The sequence below is a fragment of the Macaca thibetana genome, chromosome 11 (assembly GCF_024542745.1).
Source record: "Macaca thibetana thibetana isolate TM-01 chromosome 11, ASM2454274v1, whole genome shotgun sequence".
Lineage (NCBI taxonomy): Eukaryota > Metazoa > Chordata > Mammalia > Primates > Cercopithecidae > Macaca > Macaca thibetana.
In genome coordinates this window covers 91,465,776-91,486,204 of record NC_065588.1, presented here as the reverse complement: position 1 = coordinate 91,486,204, position 20,429 = coordinate 91,465,776, and the positions used below count along the sequence as shown (strand labels likewise).

General features: G+C 42.2%; 2 protein-coding genes across 5 annotated transcripts in view; one reads left to right on the top strand and one right to left on the bottom strand.

The window, feature by feature from the left end:
* METAP2 (methionyl aminopeptidase 2) overlaps positions 1-20,429 on the bottom strand; it is an 817,888-nt gene that overhangs the window by 380,364 nt on the left and 417,095 nt on the right. The gene's annotated exons all lie outside the window — the stretch shown is intronic.
* Positions 1-20,429, top strand: part of FGD6 (FYVE, RhoGEF and PH domain containing 6) — a 137,919-nt gene that overhangs the window by 88,724 nt on the left and 28,766 nt on the right. For all 4 annotated transcript variants that reach the window (XR_007717551.1, XM_050747135.1, XM_050747136.1 and 1 more), the window contains exons 9-14: positions 11,436-11,486; positions 15,878-15,936; positions 16,020-16,091; positions 16,805-16,873; positions 17,422-17,505; positions 19,362-19,441. Coding sequence is in view for 3 of the 4 variants with exons in the window: in XM_050747135.1 (XP_050603092.1) it covers positions 11,436-11,486; positions 15,878-15,936; positions 16,020-16,091; positions 16,805-16,873; positions 17,422-17,505; positions 19,362-19,441 (415 nt within the window). In the remaining variant the exon portion in view is untranslated. The remainder of the gene's footprint in view (positions 1-11,435; positions 11,487-15,877; positions 15,937-16,019; positions 16,092-16,804; positions 16,874-17,421; positions 17,506-19,361; positions 19,442-20,429) is intronic.

The following is a 20,429-nucleotide window of genomic DNA, read 5'->3' as shown; positions in this document are numbered from 1 at the left end:
TCATCATCACTTCTTGGCCTTTTGGCTAAGATCAAGGGTAGCACATTTCATCCACCTGTTTTATTAGCTTAGAGCTTTTAAATGTAATCTTAGTTTCTCTGTAGAACAGTGGTTCTTAAATTTTTTTGTGCCTGGATTCTTCTGGCAATCTGATATAGCCTATGAGCGCTTCTCAGAATAATTTTTTTTAAGTGCTGAAAAAATTACATAAGATTAAAGGGAAACCAATTGGGCTGAAGTACAGTTATTAAAAAAAATTTTTTTTTTTTTTGCTATACCACAATCACAGTAATAAAATATTTTTTAATTGTGACATAGTAATTAATGCCTGTACTTCTTTAGTACTGCATTAAATAAGATCTGGTGGCAGATGTAATAACTACCATGATTTTGAGGTAGGGGTGGGAAGAGTGCTGAGAGGGGTAAGATGTCTGCCACAACTGTAATATGCTATAAAAATATCTGTGGTGATAAAGTCACAGATATCACAGATACTGTTGTGGTTTGCACCTCCATTTATGATGGGAGAAAATCCTATTTTTCACCTAGAGGTTAGTGAAAATAGGATGGGTTTGTTTGTGTGCCTCTTTTTGCCATCCAGATTTGCAGATACCCCGATTTCTACCCATGGACATTGCTACAGAGCCATTCTTTTTCCAATTCTAAGTGCAGATTTGACCCAGATTTCCTGCAAGTAGCCAAATGCCTCTGTTGCTGGGACTTGTCTTGGCAGAGCTATAGCAAGCAGAATGTGTTGCTAAAGTTTCTCTGGCAGTTTTTGTCAGAATCAGGGGCTCTCATCAGGACCTGTTTCAGTTGGAGAAAACACTGAACTTTAGTCAAATTTGAACTGTGGTACTTATATTTGCTTTATTCTTCGCTTGGCTGTTGGGTAATAAAATGTGCTTATCTCCCTAAACCTAAGTTTGCTTGTTGATACTCAGGGTGGTACAAACCAAATATGGGTAAGAACTTCTTTTAAGTGTAGCTTGACTGTGCCAAGGCCATTTCCGTACACTTAAGATTCCTGCTTAATAAACTGGCAGCTACTAGAAAAAGTATCCACTAAGAAGAGCAGTCTCAGGCCAGGCACAGTGGCTCACGCCTATAATCCCAGCTCTTTGAGAGGCCTAGGCAGAAGGATCCGTTGAGCTCAGGAGTTCGAGACTAGCCTGGGCAACATAGGGAGACTTCGCTTCTTTAAAAAAAAAAAAAAAAATTAGCCGTGCATGGTGGCACACACCTGTAGTCTCAGGCACTCGGGAGGCTGAGACAGGAGGATAGCTTGAGCCCAGGAGGTCGAGGTTGGTCAAGGCTGCAGTGAGCCATAGAACTCCAGCCTGGGCAACAGAAGGAAACCCTGTCTTTAAAAAAAAAAAAAAAAAATTGAAGAAAGAAAGGCAGTTTCAGACAAGTCAAGTCAAAATAGTGTATATCGACTTTTGCAGTTTGCCTCTCCTTAGGACATTCTGGATATGCCTAGCTGGACTATCCCATTAAAAAGGGACCTAGGGAGATACCATCTATCATGAGATCTGTGTCAAAATTTTACCTTAGGATGAGCCTGGAGTTGGGTTTCGTTTGTGAGTTCTGTGGGGATGCCGCCTCAGGACCAGGGTTGTGTCAAAGTCTAGGATAGACCAGGGCTTCCTTACATAATTCTTGGACAAGGATGTCTGCCTGTGCTTCAAATCCAGCCTGCACTTTCCTTGCCATGTTTTGTTCTCTGGCGAGGAGGGGGTGCATTGGCCCAGGAAAGGGACCTTTTCTAATTCACAGAAAGGCAACGCGAGAGCCCAGAAAGATCACATTTTCTTTTTTTTTTTTTTTGACACAGAGTCTCACTCTGTCGCTCAGGCTGTACAACCTCCACTTCCCAGGTTCAAGCGATTCTCCTACCTTAGCCTCCCGAGTAGCTGGGACTGCAGGCGCATGCCACCAGGCCCAGCTAATTTTTGTATTTTTATTAGAGACAAGGTTTCACCATGTTGGCCAGGCTGGTCTCAAATTCCTGACCTCATGTGATCTGCCCACTTTGGCCTCCCCAAGTGCTGGGATTACAGGCATGAGCCACTGTGCCCCTCCTGAGGTCACATTTTCTAACTTAGGCAAGCACCACCTCTATAAGAGGTGGCTCTAGGCCACATACATAGTCAAGGACTAGAATTGAATGAGTATTTGAGAAGCAGAAGAATTAGCGCCAAAGGCCAGAGCAATTTTTTTTTTTTTTTTTGAGACTGAGTCTCACTCTGTTGCCCAGGCTAGAGTGCAATGGTACAATCTCAGCTCACTGCAACCTCTGCCTCCCGGGTTCAAACAGTTCTCCCACCTGAGCCTCCCGAGTAGCCAGAATTACAGACGTGATCCACCACGCCCAGCTAATGTTTGTATTTTTAGTAGAGACGGGATTTCACCACATTGGCCAGGTTGGTCTCAAACTCCTGTTCTCAGGTGATCCACCTGCCTCAGCCTTCCAAAGTGCTGGGATGACAGGTGTGAGCCACTGCGCCCAGCATACCAGATCTTGTTCTAGGTGCAGGGGCTATAACAATAATTAAAATCAGGCTTTCAGTCCTCAGGAAGGCCACAGTTTTAGCATTTGTGCATAAAATGATACCTTATACTATAGTACCATTTACTTAGCTTCTAATATATTCATGACGTTACATATTCTCATTATAGTTAACTTCGAATTTTGGAGTTTTATCATTACTTGTCAAAATGATGTTGTGCATAGAAATAAATAGGATATGTACATTGTTAAATAATAATTCTGGAAGGCAAATGCCAGTCCATACATATTCCAAGGCGTCAACAATTAAAGTTACACAATACCACTGCACGAATAGATCTATTGATTTTTTTATAAAAGGAATTATTCTTTATGGAATAAGGAAGTAACTTGAAATTGACTGTGTTTATAGGAATCTAATGTATGACAAAGTAGGAAACCCAAGACAATATGAAAAGAAAAGATTGTTTATTGAATAACCTATTAATAATTTGAAAAATAGCAGCATGGTACAACCTCATTTCTACTAAAAGTACAAAAATTAGCTGGGCGTGGTGACACACATCTGTCGTCGCAGCTACTGGGGAGGCTGAGGTAGGAGAATCCCTTGAACCCAGGAGGCGGAGGTTGCAGTGAGCCAAGATCATGCCACTACATTCCCACCTGGGCAACGGGAGAGACTCCATCTCAAAATAACAATAATTTGAAAAACCAATCAAGATCCCTACATTAATATATATACTACATATAGAATCAGAACTAAATATGAAGAATTATAAAATCGGCTATTTATTGAAACTCTAAAATGAACAGGAGGAAAGATAGTTTTGTAGGCCCAGAAAAATAAAGCAATTATAAAGGAATATATATCTTTCTTTTTTTTTTTTTTTTTTTTTTTTTGAGGCAGAGTTTCACTCTTATTGCCCAGGCTGGAGTGCAGTTACGCAACCCTGGCTCACTGCAACCTCCGCCTCCTGGGTTCAAGCAATTCTCCAGCCTCAGCCTCCCTAGCAGCTGGGATTACAGGTGCCCACCACCACGTCCGGCTAATTTTTTGTATTTTCAGTAGAGGTGGGGTTTCACCACGTTGGCCAGGCTGGTCTCGAACAACTGACGTCAAGTGATCTGCCCGCTTCAGAGTGCTGGGATTACAGGGGTGAGCCACAGCACCCAGCCTGTAAATGAAAATATTGACACTTTTCATTTTATTTTATTTATTTTATCTTTTGAGGCACCTTTGCACCATATAGTAACATTAAAATATTATAAAAGTTTAAAATATAGTCAGAGTAAAAAGGCAAATAGCACATCAGAAAATGTACCTTTAGGAAATTTTCATTTCAGTACAAATACTAAAAATAGACATCTAGACTAAAAATATGAATAAATATGACTTAGAAAAAAAGCACATAATAAATATATCGTGGTGTATCATGTCCTTCGAGGGATAAATATCAAATAAAACAGATTATCAGTTTACTAGCAACAAAAAACTACAACACACAAAACTAGCATTTACTAAAACTGGTGTTCTCATATATTTATATTTAAAATTTTCACATCCCTTTAGGAAAGGTTTTTTGTGATATGTATCAAGCACTCAAAAATAATTTAAAAAAAATTTTTTTTTTTTTTTTTTTTTTTTTTTGAGACGGAGTCTCGCTCTGTTACCCAGGCTAGAGTGCAGTGGCGCGATCTCGGCTCATTGCAAGCTCCGCCTCCCGGGTTCACGCCATTCTCCTGCCTCAGCCTCCTGAGTAGCTGGGACTACAGGCGCCTGCCACCGCGCCTGGCTAATTTTTTGTATTTTTAGTAGAGACAGGGTTTCACCGTGGTCTCGATCTCCTGACCTTGTGATCCGCCCGCCTCGGCCTCCCAAAGTGCTGGGATTACAGGCGTGAGCCACCGCGCCCAGCCTTAAAAAAATTTTTTTTTTTTTTTTGTTGAGATGGAGTCTAGCTCTGTCACCCAGGCTGGAGTGCAGTGGTGCAATCTCAGCTCACTGCAACCTGTGCCTCCAGGGTTCAAGCAATTTTCCTGCCTCAGCCTCGCGAGTAGCTGGGATTATAGGCACACACCACCATGTCCTACCAATTTTGTATTTTTAGTAAAGACAGGATTTCGCTATATTGGCCAGGCTGGTCTTGAACTCCTGACCTCAGGTGATCCACTTCCCTCACCCTCCCAAAGTGCTGGGATTACAGGCATGAGCCGCCATGCCCAGCCTAAAATTTTTTTTAACTTTAGTTTTTTTCTATGTCACAAATCATGAAGCAAAAAAAAATTATTCTCCTTGATCCCAAGGAAAGAATCTGAAATATGGAAGAAAGCATGCTTTATTTATTTATTTTAATTTTTGTTTGTTTGTTTTGAGACGAACTCTCAATATGTCGCCCTTGCTGGAGTGCAGTGACACGATCTCGACTCACTTCAACCTCCACCTCCCGGGTTCAAGCAATTCTCCTGCCTCAGCCTCCTGGGTAGCTAGGACTACAGGCACATGCCACCACCCCCGGCTAATTTTTGTATTTTTAGTAGAGACGGGGGTTTCACCATGTTGGTCAGCGTGGTCTCGAACTCCAGACCTCGTGATCCTCCCGCCTCGGCCTCCCAAAGTGCTGGGATTATAGGCTTGAGCCACTGCGCCTGGCCTATTTTTTAATTTTTATTTTTGTTTTTTTGAGACAGAGTCTTGCTCTGTCACCCAGGCTGGAGTGCAGTGGCACAATCTCGGCTCACTGCAACCTCTGCCTTCTGGGTTCAAGCGATCCTCCTGCCTCCACCTCCCTAGTAGCTGGGATTACTGGTGTGCGCCACTACCCCCAGCTCATTTTTGTATTTACAGTAGAGATAGGTTTTTGCCATGTTGGCTAGACTGGTCTCAAACTCCTAACGTCAGTTGATCTGCCCACTTCGGCCTCCCAAAGTTCTGAGATTACAGGTATGAGCCACCGCAGCTGATGGTACTAATCAGTGTTACTTATAATCCAAACCCATTAACTTACAAAAGTAAAAGAGGACAGTATTTATAATTATGCCTGGACAGCAGGTATAAGGCAAGATCATATGGGGAAATTAGGATGTATTGCCATCCTACTTATATAAATAGGCAAAACAAACTAAATGCACTAAAGAGCTAATAGAATATCTAAGCACTGTATGATATACCCCAGGATGGTTTTTAAGTCAAATCAAGCATTTATAAAAGCAAGGAAATAGTTTAGTAATCGTTTTTCTCAAAGAGGTGTTCATAGTTTAAGTTTTCCTCATTATTTAATTTTTCAAATTTTTCATTTTTTATTTTATTATTGGACAAAATATATTTCATGATATTTTAGAATGAAAACAGTTTTCATTCTTGTTCAACCTAGTTATTTTATGTATGAGGATATCAACACAAAAAAATGCTACGGGGCATGGCCAAAGTCCCATGCCTCGACTAGACATGGCTGGACCAGGCAGAGTAAGCATTTCTGTCTTTATTGTCATCATCATCATCATCATCATCATCATCATCATCATCATCTAAAGACTTAGAGATGGGTCTCACTGTGTGCCCAGGCTGTATCCTCCCACCTCGGCCTCCCATAGTGCTGGGATTACAGGCATGAGCCATTGCATCTGGCCGTCTTCTAATTCCAGAGCAAGGGCTCTTGACCACTTCACCAAGCTGCCTTGAAGTGTACTTGATGCTTGTTTTTGGTATTTAAAATGATCAGTACTTTGTTTCACAAGTCAGGCTAATTTTAGGTTGTTTCTCACAAAATCTGAAACTTCGTAAAATTTTACAAAGGCATATTGAGTAGACTTACTTTTCTCTGGATCCCATAATTCTGTATGTGTTGCTGATCCCACTACATATTTATGGAGGAAAGACGAAATCTGAAAAGTACAAAGCAAGACATGTTCTCAAATTCAAAACACTTGACTTTGGAATGTTATCCCTCCTATTCACTCATTTCCTCTGTGCTTTGCTGCCAAACATTTCTCAGTGCACAGTCCAGGAATCTGACTGGGTGTTGAATGCAAAAAGTCCCAGATTCCCACAGATGACTAGTTTTTAGTAATGGTTAACAGTACTTCTGCCTAGTTTCTGCTCTAAGTTGGTTATTTATTGATTAGGTAATCAATGAGTGGTGGTAAGGCTCCCTGGGAACCCTTATACAGAAAACTTAGATCTCCAACAAGATATAGTATATATTGGGTCCTCATCCATTCTCTCTTTTTTTTTTTTTTTTTTTTTTTTTTTTTGAGACAGTCTCGCCCTGTCATCCAGACTAGAGTGTAGTGGCATGATCTCGTTTCACTGCAAACTCCACCTCCTGGGTTCAAGCAATCCTCTTGCCTCAGTCTCCTGAGTAGCTGGGATTACAGGTGCCCGCTACCACACCTGGCTAATTTTTATATTTTTCGTAGAGATGGGGTTTCACCATATTGGCCAGGCTAGTCTCAAACTCCTGACCTCAAGTGATCTGCACATCTCAGCCTCCCAAAGTACTGGGATTACAGGCATGAGCCACTACGCCCGGCCTTGGGCATTTTTTGTTGTTGGTGGTGTTCCTGAGACAGAATCTTGCTCTGTCGCCCAGGCTGGAGTGCAGTGGCGCGATCTCAGCTCACTGCAATCTCTGCCTCCCAGGTTAAAGCAAGTCTCCTACCTGAGCCTCCCGAGTAGCTGGGATTACAGGCATGCACCCCCATGCCTGGCTAATTTTTGTATTCTTAGTAGAGACGGAGGTTTCACCATGTTGGCCGGGCTGGTCTCAAACTCTTGACCTCGTGATCTGCCCACCTCGGCCTCCCAAAGTGCTGGAATTACAGGCATGAGCCAGCGTGCCCGGTGACCTTGGGCATTTTATATGAGAACAAAATTAACTTGTACTGGCACCATGGCTCACACCTATAATCCCAGCACTTTGGGAGGCCAGGGTGAGAGAATCACTTGAGTTCAGGAGTTCAGGACCAACCTGGGCAACATAGACCTCTTCTCTACAAAAAAATCAAAAACTTAGCCCAACATGGTAGTACAGGTCTGTTGTCCTAGCTACTTGGGAGGCTGAGGTGTGGGACAACCACTTGAGCCCGGGAGATCAAAGCTACAATGAGCATTGATCACACCACTGCACACTCCAGCCTATGCAACAGAGCGAGACCTTCCTCCAAAAAAAAAAAAAAGTAACTTGCATATCCCTGAAAGTTGCACATAGTATGTTGTGTTCCAGTTAATTTTTTGCTGCTCATGTTTGGGTGATGGTGATGGAGTTCATTAACTTTTATTAATCAGTGATGCCACCTGGTGGCCAGAGAGTACATTTTGTAGTGTACCTACACACTGAACCAACATTTGCTTTTTTCCCTTTGATAAAAATAACCTCAGTGGCATTTGAGGCAGTTTTATTAGTGAAGTTTTGAATAATGCTCAATTTGTTTTGGCAGGAACAGAAAGGTCATAGAATACTACCAGTCTAACATGGCAAACTGAAATGACTGCTCTCTTCGTTGTTATTAGGAAAGCTTCTGCCGCATACCAGGTCCTAAATGATAGGTACTGGATGGTTCCCTATGACCAATATAGGCGTGTCTGTCTGGTCTCCTTTCCTGGGTTTCACCTGGGTTATAACAGTCACTCGAGCCAGCTACTGGTTTCACTGTTCCTCCCATCTGACTCAGGGTGATCAGTCACATTCTTATGCTGCAGTTAAAGCCTCAGGTGATTCTTAACTGTTTAAGGAGATCTTGGTCCTGCTCTCTTTGCCAAGGTAAAAGTCCTCAAAAAGATATACAGCAAGAAGATGCCCTAAAAATATGGATGGATGGATGGATGGATGGATGGATGGATGGATGGATGGATGGATGGATGAATAAGTTGGAGAGTTGAATTTTGGAGACCAAAATTTTTAAAAATTGGCAAGGAGGGTAAACCTAACTCCATTACTTCCTTGATTAATAGCATGATGTTGCAACGTATTAATGGTGGGTTTTCTGCTCAGTGTATTTAAACTGTGTTCATAAAAGTTCATGTTTGAGTACAAGCAAAGAAAATGCAACTTAGAAGCTTATCAGGCTCAGCCTGGTGATTCTGAGGTCAGAATTTCCTAATATGGACATCTTCTGGGTAGCCCTTTTGGTTTAGAGAAGTATCTCTGTTTTCATTGGTATACTTCTGTATTAAAGAACAGAAATTTAAGACAAAATAGGAACTCGCCATGAGTCTGATATTTAGGTAAATCTGTGTTCCTTTCCACACTCTTCAGCTAACTAACAGCTTAAGGAAAATCACTTGATTAATGAGGTAGCTTAGGGTTTGAGAACATCTAATAGGGAGGGTAAGTTTGTCTCCCCAACCCTGTCAACTTTCAGCCATAGAAATGTTAAATGTTTGCACTCAGAAAACACAGCTTATGTAATATATTGAATGCATTCTGAGTGGGGTCAGAGTGAGAATAAGTTTATTTTCATCTCCAGATAAGGCTAAGTGTAACGTGTATCTTATGTATTTTGTTAATTTGGGTTTTTAAATTTTTTTGTGTGCCTACTTCATTTTTGCTTTATATTTGGGGCGGATGCTCTCTTTGTTCAGATTAAGATCTAAATTGCTAGCGATGGTTTCTGGCAAGATAGAACCTATGCCATGGTGCAGGGAAGCTTAATATGTTTATACATAACATCTCACCATGGCTTATTGCCAGTGCTGGATATTTATAATGTGCACGTCTAGACTCACACAGGCTCTTAGATCACTGTCTCAAAGATTTACGAAGTTTCAGCAGTTGGGCGTGTGCTTGTGTCATCTGTTACGTTTGAAGATCTGGCACCGATACCCATGTTTTCCTTTGTTCCTTTGAGCGTGATTTCATAAATCCATGAGGTGAAGTTGTATCTATTCCATAATAGTACTAACTAGCAGTTGGGTCTGATAAAGATATATTCAGTTTCTGAACACCCCTTTTCTCCTTTCGTTTTCTCAGTTTCCACTGGCATTAGAATTGGTTTCAGCATTTATTGCCTTTTACCTCAACTAAAATACAATCCTAACTTAAAAGTAATATATTATTGGCCAGGTGCAGTGTCTCACCGCCTGTAATCCCAGCAGTTTGGTAGGCTAAGGCCGGGGGATTGCTTGAGGCCAGGAGTTAAAGACCAGCCTGGGCAACAAAGCGAGACCCTGTCTCTGGGGGAAAAAAAAAAAAAAAAAAAAGCAGACATGGAGGCACACACCAGTAGTCATAGCTATTTGGGAGGCAGAGGCGGGAGGATTGGTTGAGTCCAGGAATTTGAGGCTGTAGTGAGCAATGACTGCATCACTGTGCTCCAGCCTGGGTGACAGGGTGAGACTCTGTCTTGAATGAGTAAGTGAATTGTTTTTATTCAGTAAGCATTTGTTGTCCCTTTTGTGCAAAGCCCCTGGCTAAGTGCTGTGTGAGAGAGAAAGATGTATCAGATGACTTGCTCACAAGGAGCTTTGAGTCTAATGAAAAAGAAAATAATAGAAGCATAAAGTGAGACTGCTGTGTCATGTGTTACTCAAAGGGAGAAAATGTTTCTTTCAAATGGAAATTTTGTAAGAGAAGTGGGATTTAAGAAGAGCCTTGAAGAATATGAGTAGAATTTGTATATGCGAGACAGAGAAAGGGATCGAGAAAAAGGGACAATTAGGGACAAAAGGTGTGAAGCCAGGGGACACATGGGGAGTGTTTAAGGGGTTGCACAGAATCAAATTTAATCAGAACAAAGGGCCCATTTTAGGCAGTAGCAAGAGAGAGAGAAAAATTGATAGGGACTATGTAGCAGGGGACTTTAAATTCCAGGGAGGAATTTGTATTAATTTCACAGGTAATGGGAGACCATCCAGCATTTCTCAACAGAGAAGGAAGTATTGCCTTGAAATTCCATGACTGTCCTTGGTGTCAAAGATTTATTAAATATAGGTTCCTCTATTGCCTCAGTTTTTTTCTGTATTATAAGAACTACTATATACCACATTGCTTATTTACAGACTATCTTCATCCAAACCAAGGTTTCTCAACTTCAGGCCTATTGATATTTTTTGCTGTTGTCAGATAATTTTTTTGTTGTTGTTGCAGGGCTGCATTATAAGATATTTAGCAGCATCTCTGCCGGGTGTGTGCATGCGTGTGTGTGCGCGTGTGTGTGTGTGTGTGCGTGTGTGTGTGTGTGTGTGTGTGTGTGTAGTAGAGATGGGGTTTCCCCATGTTGGCCATGCTGGTCTTGAACTCCTGACTTCAAGTGATCTACCCCCTTCGGCCTCCCAGAGGGCTAGGATTACAGGCATGAGCCACCAAGTCCAGTCTGCATCTCTGACTTCTAACCACTAGCCACAGTAGCACCCCCTTTTCCCCAGTTATGACAACCACAACTGTCTCCAGACATTGCCAGATGTACCCTGGGGGTCAAATTTGTCCCCATTTGAAAACCACCTGTTTAAATACATATATTGAGTTCCCTTGGTGTCCTAAGCATTGTTAGACTCTTAGATGAACAAATCCAGGAGTCTTTTAGGGATTGGATTAATGCCTTAGAACTTTATACTAGATGTATGTCTGATCTCAAGATTAAGGTACTTTCCTATGTGTTGGAATAAAAGCTGAACTGGGCATTAGAAGACCTGAATTCTCATGCTGGCTTTGCCACCAAGAGGTTATGTGACTTGGGTGAGATCCTTTGCTCAGTAATCTGATTGCTCATGTCTAAAATAACCAATGTTTCCTCCAAGATTCTTTCTAGCTCTGATGCTATGTCTTGATTTCAAATTGATCTCAGGGCTTTATTTTTTCACAAGTTAGCACAAGTTGGACTAGCATGTATATTAACCAGCAAGACTAACAGAAGTATTAAAACGAAAGATATGTGTTTGGGGCTCACTGGTTTATTGTACTCAAATACTTTTTTTCTTCTTTTCTAGATTATTTAAAGAATCTCATAGAAGATGCTGGAGATTACAGAGACACTCAAGGTAAATAACTTTTGTGGTTGCAGAAGTTTTTATATTATGTTTATTTAGGTAGGGGACGAAAGTAAAAATATATTGATGACAAAATCTGTTACAAACTCTATTCATACGACTTGAAGGCCAGGTGCAGTGGCTCACACCTGTAATCCCAGCACTTTGGGAGGCCGAGGCGGGTGGATCACCTGAGGTAAAGAGTTTGAGACCAGCCTGGCCAACATGGTGAAACCGCTTCTCTACTAAAAAAAATACAAAAACTAGCCAAGCGTGGTGGTGCACGTCTGTAATTCCAGCTTCTTGGGAGGCTGAGGCAGGAGAATCCCTTGAACCCGGAAGGCAGAAGTTGCAGTGAGCCGAGATTGCACCACTGCACTCCAGCCTGGGCGAGACTCTTTCTCAAAAAAAAGACTTGAGGCCTTCCTGAAAACTCCATTTTGAGCAGATTCACATAGAACCAGATAAGTAGTAAAGCAGTGCTGGGGATAGGTGAGATTATATGGACAGGGGAGACCCAAAGCCAGCCCTGCATGAGAACCAACCTCTAGCGACTGGCGGTGGGGGGAGCCAGCGTGGTGGCTGAGGTCAGGAAGCTTTGCCCTCCTGTGCTCAGTCACTCTGTGCTTGTGCCATATTCAGTTTCCCTAGAGGTCCATTTCTTTGTCTTTCAAAAACAGGATTGAACCAGAACGTCTGCAAGGTCCTTAGGCTTCAAAATCATGAGTCCATGAAGTGACTAAACTACAAATCAGGGATGAGTCTATAAAAGCATATTATTCTGGGACTGTTTAACAATAGGATATTAGCCTTCCCTCACCCATAGTAGTACTTAAGGGAAACAGTCCATTACATCATGAGGGACTCATAGCTAGTGGGATAATTGGAGTTCCTGTGTCTGTCTGCCTATCTGTGTCTCTCTCCCTCACACTCTCTTTCTCTCCCTCTCTTGCAGATAACACACACACATACACAGATTAATTCTGTTTGGGTGTTTCTGTTTAACCCCAACAACCTCTTTCAAATGTCACAGGTCTATCCCTTGTTCTTTTTTTGTTTGAGACAGAGTCTCACTCTGTCCCCCAGGCTGGAGTTCAGTGGCACGATCTCGGCTCACAGCAACCTCCGCCTCCTGGGTTCAAGCAATTCTCCTGCCTCAGCCCCCTGAGTAGCTGGGATTACAGGCATGCACCACCATGCCCAGCTAATTTTTGTATTTTTAGTTTCACCTCATTGGCCAGGCTGGTCTCGAGCTCCTGATCTCAAGTGATCAGCCCGCCTCAGCCTTCCAAAGGCTGAGATTACAGGCGTGAGCCATCACACCCAGCCTGATCACATTCTTGTATATCCTTTACATTTGCAGAATAAAAAGCGAACATTTTTAACCCCTTTGATAGAGATTCTTATTTATTCTCTTAATCATTTCACTTCTCTAACATCTTCTGTTTGTATACATTATGCTTTTAAAGGTGGATTTTTTTAAAGGAAAAGTTTGTGGTTGGGGATCTGACAAGTTTCCTGTCTTCAGTGATCATATCTATTTGATGAAAAAGTTTATAATACCCATCAAATAAAGAACAAAGCAAATGACTTCAAAGTAAGGGTGCACCAAGCAGGACAGAATTATTTGGATGACAGAGAAAAGTGTGAAGGTTGAAGAGCTTTGCAGGAAAAAGTAGGACTGGAGATGAGTGGGAGAATGGGGGATAGGAAAAATGAGCATTCCTGATGGCAGCCCCTCTCGTGAGGATACAAATTGTATATGGAACTTATAGAATAGAAAGAAAACATCTGTCCTCGGTCCTGGGCTTCTGCCTTCAATGAAAGTAAATTATCAGGTCAATTTCACACATAAAACAAATTCAGGGTCAGAGATTAGGAGCTTATTTAAAGGAAATTACATGCTACAGCAAAGACAGATGAGAAAACCAGTGAACAGTGAGGCCTACTGTATGGCCAGAGGCACAGCAATCATATGGTGAGCAGTGGCTGGGCGTGGTGGCTTTACTGTAATCCCAGCATTTTGGGAGGCTGAAGCAGGTGGATCACTTGAGGTCAGGAGTTCAAGACCAGCCTCGGCAACATGGCGAAACCCTTTGCTACTAAAAATACAAAAATTAGTGGGGTGTGGTGGTGCATGCCTGTAATCCCAGCTACTCAGTAGCTGAGGCATGAGAATCGCTTGAACCTGGGAGATGGCGGTTGCAGTGAGCCAAGATCCCACAACTGCACTCTAGCCTGGGCGACAGAGCAAGACTCTGTCTCAAGAAAAAAAGAGTGGTGAGCAGTGTGGATGAGACTCCAAGGGTGAAGGAAGGTGAGGCAATTATAATTTTGAAAGGTAGGGAGAAGAGTTAAAGGAATAGAGGCATCAGGGCTGACATGGGGAAAGTAGAATCACAGAATGGAGTGGGGAAGGTAGAGCTTGGGAGACCAGGTGACCGAGTAGCAGCAGCAGCCTTGTCATCCATTAAATCTTAAGGCATCTCTCCCTTGTCCACTGGGAATTCCAGCAGGCCAGAAAGCAGGAAATGTGTCTAAGGTAACCTCTTGAATACCTACTGTGAAGAGGGTACCAGGCGCCGTAAATTCTGATACATGGTGGAGCACCGTGGCTCACACCTGTAATCCTAGCACTTTGGGAGGCTGAGGCGGGTGGATCACTGAGGTCAGGAGTTTGAGACCAGCCCTGCCAATGTGGCAAAACCCTGTCTCTACTAAAAATACAAAAATTAGCTGAGCATACTGGTGTGCGCCTGTCATCCCAGCTACCCAGGAGACTGAGGCAGGAGAATTGCTTGAATCTGAGAGGTGGAGGTTGCAGTGAGCCGAGATCATGCCACTGCACTTCAGCCTGGGAGACAGAGCAAGACTCTGTCTCAAAAAAAAAAAAAAAAAAAAAAAAAATTCTGATATATAGTTGGGGTCTCTCTGTAAGGAAAACCTGCTTTCTTTTAATAATAGCGATGATGATACATGTTGAAAGAATACAGAAACCTCCAGGAAGACTATCCTTTGGTAGATTACAATAACTAGACCAAAACACCTCAACCCCTTTTCAGAAATTGATTTGTTGTTGTTGTTTTTAATTTTTTTTTTTTGAGAAAGGGCCTCATTTTGTCACCTAGGCTGGGGTGCCGTGGTGTGATCTGGGCTCACTGCAACCTTGACCTCCTGGGCTCAAATGAGTCTCCCATCTCAGCGCCCCAAATTGCTGAGACTGCAGACATGAGCCACGACGCCTGGCTAATTTTTGGATTTTTTTTGGAAACAAGGTTTTACCTTATTGCTGAGGCTGGTCTCGAACTCCTGAGCTCAAATGATCCACCCACCTCAGCCTTCCAACGTGTTAGGATTACAGGCGTGAGCCACCACACCCAGCCAGTCTTTTATTTAATAGTCCTTTTGTTGATGACCACTGTCACTGCCACAGCAGCCTCGGGAGGAGATGCTTCCCTTTCTAACACTCTACCAGTTTTCCTCAGTGGGAATGCTACTGTCGTATTGTACTGAATAATCTTTGTGTGGGTTTCTAATGAGTAGTGTGTGGAATTTGGCATCCCTGCCTCCTACCCACTGAAGACCAGTGGATCTTCCTGGTCATTGTGACAACCAAAAATTGTCTTTACACATGTTTATGTGTCCCTAAGGGAGCACTATGGCCTTGAGTTGAGAATAACTGCAGCCCCAAACCTGACAAAATGCAAACTTTTTCCTTTAGACCTAGTTACAAAGATAACAAGGCTGGAGTATGGAAAAACACTTTGCTGAAGGCAAAGGGTTAATAAAAAGAATAAAACACAGATCGGCCCATGAAGCTAATAACCCAGCTCACAAAATGACACTTGCAAATTCCTAAGATCTAGGATGCTTCCATGTGGCATTTCCCCCATTTCTAATTCATGCCTCTTGGAATCAGATTAAGAGACTGAGATCTGATCTTAGTCATTTCTCATAATTTTCATTTCCTATATCAAGATCCTTTTCCCTCACCATCCTTTTCTCCCAGATAGTTTATACTTGGATGGTCCTTATCTTCCAGGTGAAATCCCATCCTTATCCTTGTAAACTTGAATAGGATAATCAAATCACAGCATAAAACAACCCTGACATTCATACTGTTAATAAACATGGTCTACAGTGTCTCTTTAGAGTCTTCTTTTAGCTCATTATTTCTCTACATATTGTTTTGACCAGGTTTTTGGTGGTGGTGGTGCTGTTTGGTTTGGTTTGGTTTTGCCTTCATTAAACCTTAGTTGACTGCCTACTCACAGTCAACTAAGCTCCTCCAGAGGTTGGTTGCTATAAACTAGCTATCTTGTCCCCAGGAATTGCTTAATGTTGCAAACTGTTTGTTTTCCATTGTAATTACTAAATGCACCTTTTGTTCCTGCCTCTTTCAGATGCCCTTGCTGTTGTTATAGAGGTAGCCAACCACGCCAATGACACCATGAAGCAAGGAGTAAGTGTCTTGTTATCAGTGGCTGGTGTGGTCTTGAACCTGAAAGCCCAGGCCTTCATATGCTTTCCATTGTCTTTCTGTAGGACAACTTTCAGAAACTTATGCAAATTCAGTACAGCTTAAATGGACACCATGAAATTGTGCAGCCTGGTCGGGTAAGCATTTTAGATTGCTTTTTGCAAACTTAATATGATGCATTTAGGTACCATCTGTATCTGTTTATCATTTCTGTTATAAAAATAGGTTGTTTTTGTTACTCTTCTCAGTCTTGATCACTTTATCCGTTCAAAACATTCATGATGTAAGTCACTGTGACAATTGAATTAGGAATAAGCCCATTCATGAAGTAAGTCCAATTCAATTAGGGGAGCGGCAAGGGACCCCACAGAGTATCTGATTTAATGGGATCGTTTTGTTGTGTAATGCCAGCAACCTCACACAGTTTTGAAGACAATTTCATTTAAAATCTTTAATGTAAGAGATGATGATGAAGGGAGGGAGGAAATTGGTATTTTGATCCTCCTCGGATAGCACAAAAGTGGCCTAGGGAATGAATTCAGGAAAGTTACAAAATGCAGTTGTCAGGATGTTGGATATGCTTCAGGATCAAGTACACGCTCAGTCAATTACGTGTCCCTCCATGCAGTATCCCTGGGGCCAGTATTGGATTTATCCAACCCTGCTGCTTGTCCGATTCCTAAATGATTTAAGGGTTTAAAATTAACTATGACTGTAAAAAATCTCAAGGGAACTGTGGCTCCCCAGTCTGTCATGAAAAATATTCTCGGGAAAGAAAGTTGAAAAGGAGATTATATTGTCGTTGTGTTGTGATGGTAGGACTAAATGGGTGTGTGTTTGTATGAATCAGGTTTTTCTCAAAGAAGGAATTCTGATGAAGCTGTCTCGGAAAGTGATGCAACCTCGAATGTTTTTCCTGGTAAGAGGACTTGTGTAGCTCTGATTTGGCCGAGGTAGGGATAGTTGCTTAAGGAAAGGAGACGTTTATACATGTTAGATAAGCTTAGCACCTTCAGATATCAGCCTTGGTGGCTTCTTTAACTGGCCGTACTGCTTAATTGAATTTCAAGTATGGGAAATAAAGTCTGCTATGATGCATAACCAGAAGATTATTTCCTTTTGGAATTTATTCCATTTCTAACTTGGAAAATTGTTCTAATCATTTTTTTAGGCAGACTGTAATACCTTCATGGGATTTAGAATTCAAAAAACATTAGATCTGTTACAGAATTTGGAAATAAAGCATGTTTTCCAGAAATTGCCTTTTAAATTATATTCTAATAAAACATTCTAGGTAGTTCTAGTGTATATAGCAGAATATAAGTATTTTATTCAGAGAGCTATTAGCAAAGAGGTATTATTTATCCTTTAAGGTATTATTTATCCTTTAATCTTGTATCTTGTCAAAATCTTTGCAGTGGAAATGTGTTTCTTTACTTTGTCCCGTGAAATGTTTCTACTTTTCAGTTTAATGATGCCCTGCTGTATACAACACCAGTGCAGTCTGGGATGTATAAACTGAACAACATGCTCTCATTGGCTGGAATGAAGGTCTGTGCATCTGTTAGATGGTTGGTTTTGTTGTTTTGTCTGAGACGGGGTCTCATTCTGTCACCCATGCTGGAGTGCAGTGGTGCAATCTTGGCTCACTGCAACCTCCACCTCTTGGGTTCAAGTGATTCTTCTGCCTCAGTCTCCTAACTAACTGGGACTACAGGTGCCCACCACCACACCTGGCTAATTTTTGTATTTTCAGTAGAGACGGGTTTCACCATGTTGGCCAGGCTGGTCTTGAACTCCTGACCTCAAGTGATCAGCCCGCCTTGGCCTCCCAAAGTGCTGGGATTACATAGACGTGAGCCACCATGCCCACTCAGGTGATTTGTTTTTAAACCCAAATAAAGTCGGGTGTGGTGGCTCATGCCTGTAATCCTAGCACTTTGGAAGGCTGAGGCCGGTGGATTACAAGGTCAGGAGTTCGAGATCAGCCTGACCAACGTGGTGAAACTCCATCTCTACTAAAAATACAGAAGAAAAAAAAAATTAGCCAGGCGTGGTGGCGCATGCCTATAATCCCAGCTACTCAGGAGGCTGAGGCAGGAGAATTGCTTGAACCTGGGAGACAGAGGTTTCAGTGAGCTGAGGTCGTGCAACTGCACTCTAGCCAGAGAAACAGAGTGAGACTCTATCTCAAAATAAATAAATAAAGAAAGAAAGAAACCCAAATAAAGGCTGGGCACAGTGGCTCACACCTGTAGTCCCAGCACTTTGGGAGGCCAAGAGAGGATGATAGCTTGAGCTCAAGAGTTAAGAGACCAGCCTAGGCAACGTAGTGAAACCCCCATCTCTATTAAAAATAATAACAACAAATATGTGATATACTTAGAGAAAATTCCCTAAGATAAATATCTTTCTTACATCCTTTACTTTTCTCTCTATATATGTTACTGTTTATGCATTTGTTTTTTTTGTTTTGTTTTGTTTTGTTTTGTAACAGAGTCTCACTCTGTTGCCCAGGCTAGAGTGCAGTGGTACGATCTCAGCTCACTGCAACCTCTGCCTCCTGGGTTTGAGAGATTCTCCTGACTCAGCCTCTTGAGTAGCTGGGACTACAGGCTCAGCTAATTTTTGTATTTTTCATAGAGACGGGGTTTCACTACGTCGGCCAGGCTGGTCTCAAACTCGAGACCTCAAGTGATCCACCCACCTTCGCCTCCCAAAGTGCTGAGATTACAGGCGTGAGCCAGTGCACCCTGCCTGTTTATGCTTTTGATTATTCATTCATGTAGTCATTTGTTCATTCATGCGTTAATTTATTCATAAGATATTTTTTGAGAACTACTATAAACAAAACATTAATAGGTTTGGTGGAAAATACGAAGATAAGTTGAAGCATGATTCTTATTGTCTTTCCTCCCCCAGGGACTTAGCAACTAGTTGGGAAGACAGTACACTACACATAAATACCTATAAAGTAGACAGCAATGAGTATCACTATAAAGGCACAATTACAGTTTTGGGAGTTCAGAAAATAAAGAACTTGCAGTGTTTGATGATCATGGTGGGGACTGGCCTGCAGCTTTTGAGAGCAGCTAGGAAAGAAGGAGAAAAGAGAAAGAGCCAGTGGACCTTAAAGTATAGGTCACATTTGGCCATGCTGAGATGTAGGGGAAAGGCATTCCAGGTGGAGGGCATATTGTGAGCAAATTCCTGGAGGTGGGAAAGGTGGGCCAGCGTGTGGGCTTTTCAATTCGTCTGGAGCATAGAGTAGATGAAGGAGAATAGCAGTAGAGAAAGCTGGATAGGAAGGTTTGTCGTGGATGTCAGAGCCAGGGCCATTGGACTTCAGCTCATTAATACGGTTTTCAATAGGATGAGTCAGCTCAAATTGTTGTGCTTTCTTCCAGGTCAGAAAACCTACCCAAGAAGCCTATCAGAATGAATTAAAGATTGAAAGTGTAGAACGTTCCTTCATTCTCTCAGCCAGGTAAGTTTTTTCTTCTCTTTTTTTTCCTCATTCTGAGTCTGCTTGCTAGGGAATGTCAGGAAAATTTTGGGTTTTGGTTTTTTTTTGATACAACATCTCACTCTGTCACCCAGGCTGGAGTGCAGTGGCACAATCACGGCTCACTGCAGCCTCTACCTCCATGGCCCAAGCAGTTCTCCCACCTCAGCCTCTTGAGTAGCTGGGACCACAGGCATGCACTACCATACCCAGCTAACTTAAAAAACATTTTTTTGTGTGCCTGGTGCGGTGACTCACGCCTGTAGTACCAGCACTTTGGGATGCCGAGCTGGGCGGATCACTTGAGGTCAGGAGTTTGAGACCAGCCTATCCAACATGATTTAACCCCATCTCTACTAAAAATACAAAAATTAGCCAGGTACGGTGACAGGCACCTGTAGTCCCAGCTACTCAGGAGGCTGAGGCAGGAGAATTGCTTGAACCCAGGTGGCAGAGGTTGCAGTGAGCCAAGATCCCACCACTGCACTCCAGCCTACGTGACAGAGAGAGATTCTGTCTCAAAAAAAAAAAAAATTTTTTTTTGTAGAGATAGGGTCTCTGTATGTTCCCCAGGCTGATCTTGAACTCCTGAGTTCATGCAGTCTTCCCGCCTTGGCCTCCCAAAGTGCTGAGATTACAGGTGTGAGTCACTGTGCCTGGCCTATTTTAAGAATATATAAAAATAGATATTTGTCAGTATAACAGGGTCAGATATTGCCAGCACTTTTTGCATTTAGGCTAACTACTGACTTTTTGTTTCTTCTTTTTCTTCTTTCCCAATACCGTGCAGTTTTACTCTTGATTTACCATGCAAGGAAGTGGCTGAGAGCTGAGGCAATAGTATGCTAGAAGCACAGAGATTAAAATGTTCTTCTGAACAGAATAACAATGGTGAAAGTGCTTTGCTGATCATTTTTTTAAGTGACTATTTCAGATTGTTGTTGTTGTTGTTGTTGTTGTTTTGAGACAG